The following is a 6,686-nucleotide window of genomic DNA, read 5'->3' on the forward strand; positions in this document are numbered from 1 at the left end:
TTTTATCTTAGCTATCAACAAAGGTACCACTTGTATCGGGTTCTCAGTTATGAACACAATATCATCTGCAAATGCTTTATATTTATAAGAAAATCCTCTAATTTTCAATCCTTCGTCATCTTGTATTTACATTAACAGAATTTCAAGAGTCATTATAAACAGCAATGGTGAGAGCGGACATCCTTGTCTTGTACCTTTGCTCACCTTCATTTCTTTTGTAAGATCTGCATTTATACACAATTTTGCGCATTGATCCGTATATATTGCTTTCGTCATTCTTATAAAATATTCTCCCAGATTTATTTTTTCCATTACTGCAAACATAAAGTCCCAGCTCAAATTATCAAAGGCTTTTTCTGCATCTACAAAAAATAACGCCGCCTCTTTTTCTGGATGCTTCTCATAATATTCTACAATATTTACAACAGTTCTTACATTGTCTCTTATTTGCCTTTTAGGGAGAAATCCCGCTTGATCTTCCTTTATAAAATTGATCAAATATTGCTTAAGTCGTTCTGCCAAGATTCTTGTATATATCTTATAGTCATTGTTTAGTAATGAGATTGGTCTATAGTTCTTTACATTTGTGACATCTCTATCTTCCTTGGGAATCAACGAAATTACAGCTTCTTTCCAAGTATTTGGAATTTCCCCTTTTAGTCTTATCGTTTTCATCAATTTTTGCAATTTTGGTACTATCTCATCTTTAAGAATTTTATAAAATTTAGTTGTATATCCATCCGGCCCGGGAGCCTTACCTACTTTCATTACATTTATTGCTGCTTCAATTTCAATTTTTTCTATTGGGTCATTCAAAATCTTTTTCATATACTCAGTCAGGGGTGCTATTTTAATATTTCGTAAATACTCTTCCATTTTTTCTTTTTTGATTTTCACACCTTTAAATAAATTTGCATAATATTTAAAAAATTCTCTTTTAATTCCTTCTTGATCCACTATCTCTTTTCCTTTTGCCACAATTTTGTTGATAATTTTGTTTTTTTTTATTTTTCTTCAAATGCCAAGCTAAATACTTCCCAGGTTTATTCGCACTTTCAAATGATTTCTGTTGCAAACTTTTTAAGTTCCATTCTAGTTTTTTATTCAACAAATGTCTTACTTGGGATTGTAATATTGTAATTTCCCCTATTAATTTCTTTTTCCCTGGTCTTTTTCTTAGTTCCCCTTTTTTCTTTATTTTATTTTGTATGTTTAACATCTGCTTTTCTTTAGCCCTCTTATCCTTATTATTCAATGTAATTAATAGTCCTCTCATTACTGCTTTATAAGTATCCCAAACCGTCTGGAATTCTGTATCATCAGTGTCATTTATTTGAAAGAACGCTGTAGTTTCCTTTTCTAGAAAAGTCACAATATCTTTATCTTGTAGCAAGTCCTCATTTATTCTCCATCTTCTTGTTTTCTTTTGCAATTTTGTAATCCAACATATTGGGTTATGATCTGCACAAACCTTTGGTAGAATCTCTACTTTTCTAGTTATGAGGCCCAAGCTTTTAGACCCCATAACATATCTATTCTAGAAAAAGTATTATGTCTTGCTGAAAAGAAAGTATAGTCTCTTACTTCAGGATTAAATTTTCTCCAAATATCTTCCAAGCTTTCTTGTTTAACCAACTCAAAAAATGATTTTGGCAGTCTTCCTTCTTTATTATTCCTCTTTTGACCAGATCTATCTATATTATTTTGTATTGTTGCATTAAAATCACCCATCATCAGGATCTTGTAGTCTTTGGACCGGTTGGTGAGAGAGCCAGTTTGGTGTAGGGATAAGTGTGCGGACTCTTATCTGGGAGAACCGGGCTTGATTCCCCACTCCTACACTTACAGCTGCTGGAATGCCCTTGGGTCAGCCATAGCTCTCGCAGGAGTTGTCCTTGAAAGGGCAGCTGCTGCAAGAGCTCTCTCAGCCCCACCCACCTCACAGGGTGTCTGTTGTGGAGGTTGAAGATAAAGGAGATTGCAAGCTGCTCTGAGTCTCTGATTTAGAGAGAAGGGCGGGGTATAAATCTGCAATTCTTCTTCTTGGCATTTGGACTGAGATGCTATACAGCAGGGGCGGCCAAACTTGCTTAATTTAAGAGCCACAAAGAATAAATGTCAGATGTTTGAGAGCTGCAAGACATGAACGTGAGATGTTTGAGAGCCACAAGGCAGGAAGGAGGGAGGGAGGGAGGGAAAGGAGAGGAAAGGAAAATAGATGGGGAGAATGGAGAGAGGTATAAAGAAAGTGCCTTTAACTCTGCATGCATTCTCCATGCTGCTAGCTGGTTCGGCGAAGTGATTTAATGAGACAAATGCTTTTGCCAAGCTGGCTGACGGGGCAGTGGGGGTGTCAGGAGACGCACAATATGTGTGAAAGAGCCACACGAGGTTCCCGAGCCACAATTTGGCCACCCCGGCTATACAGTAACCTCTTCTTACATGTTTGCCCCTTGACTGTTTCCAGGTGTGCCGTGCAGCCAGGAAAGCCTGCAGTTGATTACCCAGCAGCTGGAAGTTCTAGCCCTTTATTGTTATCCCGGGTGTATCATAAAGACCTGTTCTATGAAGAAGAAGCATAATCAGCAGAAGAATAATTGCAGATTTATACCCTGCCCTTCTCTCTGAATCAGAGACTCAGAGTGGCTCACAATCTCCTATCTTCTCCCCCCAAAACAGACACCCTGTGAGGTGGGTGGGGCCGAGAGGGCTCTCACAGCAGCTGCCCTTTCAAGGATAACACTTGTGACAGCTCTGGGTGACCCAAGGCCATTCCAGCAGGTGCAAGTGGGGGAGTGGGGAATCAAAGCCCGTTCTCCAAGATAAGAGTCTGTGCACTTAACTACTACACTAAACTGGCTATCAAAGTTACATTTGAACATATGAACATATGAAGCTGCCTTATACTGAATCAGACCTTTGGTCCATCAAAGTCAGTATTGTCTTCTCAGACTGGCAGCGGCTCTCCAGGGTCTCAAGCTGAGGTTTTTTTTTCACACCTATTTGCCTGGACCCTTTTTTGGAGATGCCGGGGATTGAACCTGGGACCTTCTGCTTCCCAAGCAGATGCTCTACCACTGAGCCACTGTCCCTCCCCCTTTGATTTGATATCACTCTTACTCTAATTTTCATAGCTGCAGGGGCAAACAAAGAGACTCTATAAGATACATGAGCATTATTGTCAGATAACAGAGACAAAAAGTTTCAAACTCTCAGACCCAGGTGACCAGGAGGGTAAAAGGCTAATCTCCCTAAAGGAAGGCCTCCAGAAGCATTAAAGAGCCTGCCAGCCAATCAAGGCCAAAAGATAAAGTATCATTTGCAGGTGTAGGATGCTTAGGGAGAACACACCAAAGCCCCAGCTGGAATATTTCACAGGTGGTTAGAACAGCACTCCTTTGGTAGCTGGAGCCGAAGAAACTTACGAGTTGTGTTGCAGGTCAAACATCTGAGAGGGAACAAACTTCAATAACAAATGATACTTCTGTTCACCACAGCCCCCACAATTAGATGGGAAAAAATTACAGTTTACAATAATAATAATATAGTAATTTACAAAAATTTCATAGCAGTATTCAACAACTTATTAAAACTAATTTCACAGGAAGAAAGCTACGTATAAGAAGTACAAGTCTGACGTACCTTGTGACGGAACCGGCCCGATTCTGCCTTCAGACCCAGTCCCGTCAACTCCCTGCTGAGTCGCCAACTCCTGGAGGGAGCTATTTCTCCTCCGGCCACTTGGGCTCGCTGCCACCACCTGCTCAGTATAGGGGTTCAGATTGAGAGGAACAGGACTCCCAATCCCCCTCTCCAGCTATGAGGCCAGGCCACAAGGTCCTCTGCCACCCTGTACTTGGGGTTCACAGAGATCACAGCACTTCTTTGGGGAACCCCTGGAGGATTGGCACCTTACCCAACTGCATGCCTTCCCCCTTCCCCGGGGCCCCCTTCTTAAAGCAGCGTGGTCTAAACTGGTTGGGGATCTATGTAGTACAGAATTTTGACTGCCAGCATTCAAAACAGTAAAAATATTTAATTAAAAGAAAAGAAGAAAAAAGAAGAACAAAACAAAAACAGTTGCATGTAAAAGGTTAACACAGCACAGCACCCGCACAGCAAACAGTATGACAAAGAAAAGGTGGTTATAAACGCATCCTACTGTCCCTGGCCTAAACGTGTCCTGCCTTGTGGTTGCCTTACGTGGTTTGACTGCCTGGGGTCCTTCTCATCCTGAGTAGACCTCTCCCAGTCAGGAGCCCACAACCTCACCACCTCTTCCTTCGAAGGCCAGCTGCAGACTGACTGTTCCCCTCTAATTCAAATAAAAGAAACAAAAGAACTTCCTGCCTCACTAGGAGGCTTTCCTCCAAGAGTCGATGGTTTAACTCCGGAAGAGAGGGGGGGTTGGAGGGAGGCTAGGCCAAAGCCTGCTTAGCAGTTTCATGTTCCCTCCCAACTAAGATGGCGTTTCTCCACATACCTGATACACATAATAATCTCTTAAACAACCTATGAACATTCCTTAGTTCAGCTTCGTTTTCTCAGATTAATAAACAACCTAGGGTTGCCAACTGCCAGGAAGAAGAGTCTGGTGTCCTTCTAAGATCATATGGGGTAGTGGGATGTATTTGAAGGCTTCAAACACGGCTAAAGTTTCTTCCATATTTAGAGCATTTTTAAATATTTCTTCCTGGTTACAATAACATTTCTGTGTAGATTCAAGCTTTCTACAATAGTTTATATAGTGCCAGTTCTTTATACGGATTGTGGCTCTTTTTTAGTTATAAAATAAGATAAAATCTGTTTTAACAGACCAAGCAATTTCATGGTTTCTATTCTTTGGGTTTATTGGTGCCGCTGAAGAGTGTCACTCTGACTAAATCTCTTTCCACTCTCTTAGCATTGGAAAGGTCTCTCTGTTGGGTGGGTTTTCTGATGATTTGGAAGAATGTCACTCCCACTGAATCTCGTTCCACACTCTGAGCATTCAAAATGTCTCTCCCTTGTGGGTTCTCTGATGACTTTGAAGATGGCCACTCTGACTGAATCTCTTTCCACACTCTGAGCATTCAAAAGGTCTCTCCCCTGTGTGGGTTCTCTGATGCCTATGAAGACTGCCACTGTCACTGAATCTCTTTCCACACTCTGAGCATTCACAATGTCTCTCCCCTGTGTGGGTTCTCTGATGCCTGTGAAGACTGTCACCGACATTGAATCTCTTTCCACACTCTGAGCATTCAAAAGGTCTCTCCCCTGTGTGGGTTCTCTGATGACTGTGAAGATGGTCACTCCGACTGAATCTCTTTCCACACTCTGAGCATTCAAAAGGTCTCTCCCCTGTGTGGGTTCTCTGATGGCTTTGAAGATTGCTACTCTGACTGAATCTCTTTCCACACTCTGAGCATTCAAAAGGTCTCTCCCCTGTGTGGGTTCTCTGATGACTTTGAAGATGGCCACTGTCCCTGAATCTCTTTCCACACTCTGAGCATTCAAATGGTCTCTCTCCGGTATGTGTTCTCTGATGAATTTGAAGATGGCCACTCCATCTGAATCTCTTTCCACACTCTAAACATTCAAAAGGTCTCTGCCCTGTGTGGGTTCTCTGATGACTTTGAAGACTGCCCTTGTCAATGAATCTCTTTCCGCACTCTGAGCATTCAAAAGGTTTCTGCCCTGTGTGGGTTCTCTGATGACTTTGAAGATGGACACTCTGACTGAACCTCTTTCCACACTCTGAGCATTCATGAGGTCTCTCCCCCGTGTGAGTTCTCTGATGACTTTGAAGATGGACACTCTGACTGAACCTCTTCCCACACTCTGAGCATTCAAAAGGTCTCTCCCGTGTGTGGGTTCTCTGATGACACTTAAGATGGCCACTCTGACTGAATCTCTTTCCACACTCGGAGCATTCAAAAGGTCTCTTCCCTGTGTGGGTTCTCTGGTGAATTTGAAAATTGCCACTCTGACTGAACCTCTTCCCACACTCTGAGCATTGAAAAGGTCTCTCCCCTGTGTGGGTTCTCTGATGACTTTGAAGATGGCCACTGTCCCTGAATCTCTTTCCACACTCTGAGCATTCAAAAGGTTTCTCCCCTGTGTGGGTTCTATGATGTTTTTGAAGATTGCCGCTCTGACTGTATCTCTTTTCACTCTCTAAACAGTCAAAAGGTCTGTCTCCTTTGTGGATTCTCTGATGTTTGTGAAGATTCCCTCTCTCACTGAATCTCCTTCCACACTCTGTGCATTCAAAAGGTTTCTCCCCTGTGTGGGTTCTCTGATGACTTTGAAGATGGACACTCTGACTAAACCTCTTCCCACACTCTGAGCATTCAAAAGGTCTCTCCCGTGTGTGGGTTCTCTGATGACACTTAAGTTGGCCACTCTGACTGAACCTCTTCCCACACTCTGAGCATTGAAAAGGTCTCTCCCCTGTGTGGGTTCTCTGATGATGTTGAAGATGGCCACTCTGACTGAATCTCTTTCCACACTCTGAGCATTCAAAAGGTCTCTCCCCTGTGTGGGTTCTATGATGTTTTTGAAGATTGCCGCTCTGACTGTATCTCTTTTCACTCTCTAAACAGTCAAAAGGTCTGTCTCCTTTGTGGATTCTCTGATGCTTGTGAAGATTCCCTCTCTCACTGAATCTCCTTCCACACTCTGTGCATTCAAAAGGTTTCTCCCCT

At 42.4% G+C, this 6,686-nt stretch overlaps 1 protein-coding gene across 1 annotated transcript; it reads right to left on the reverse strand.

Moving 5' to 3' along the window:
- Positions 1-4,973: 4,973 nt before the first annotated feature.
- On the reverse strand, positions 4,974-6,442 carry LOC132567495 (zinc finger protein 418-like; the record flags this gene model as incomplete). Its single annotated transcript, XM_060233174.1, has 1 exon — positions 4,974-6,442. A coding segment is annotated over one exon (1,452 nt), but the record flags the coding sequence as incomplete, so codon positions are not given.
- Between the last annotated feature and the right edge of the window lie 244 nt (positions 6,443-6,686).

This window comes from Heteronotia binoei, chromosome 2 (assembly GCF_032191835.1).
Source record: "Heteronotia binoei isolate CCM8104 ecotype False Entrance Well chromosome 2, APGP_CSIRO_Hbin_v1, whole genome shotgun sequence".
In the NCBI taxonomy this organism is placed as follows: Eukaryota; Metazoa; Chordata; class Lepidosauria; order Squamata; family Gekkonidae; genus Heteronotia; species Heteronotia binoei.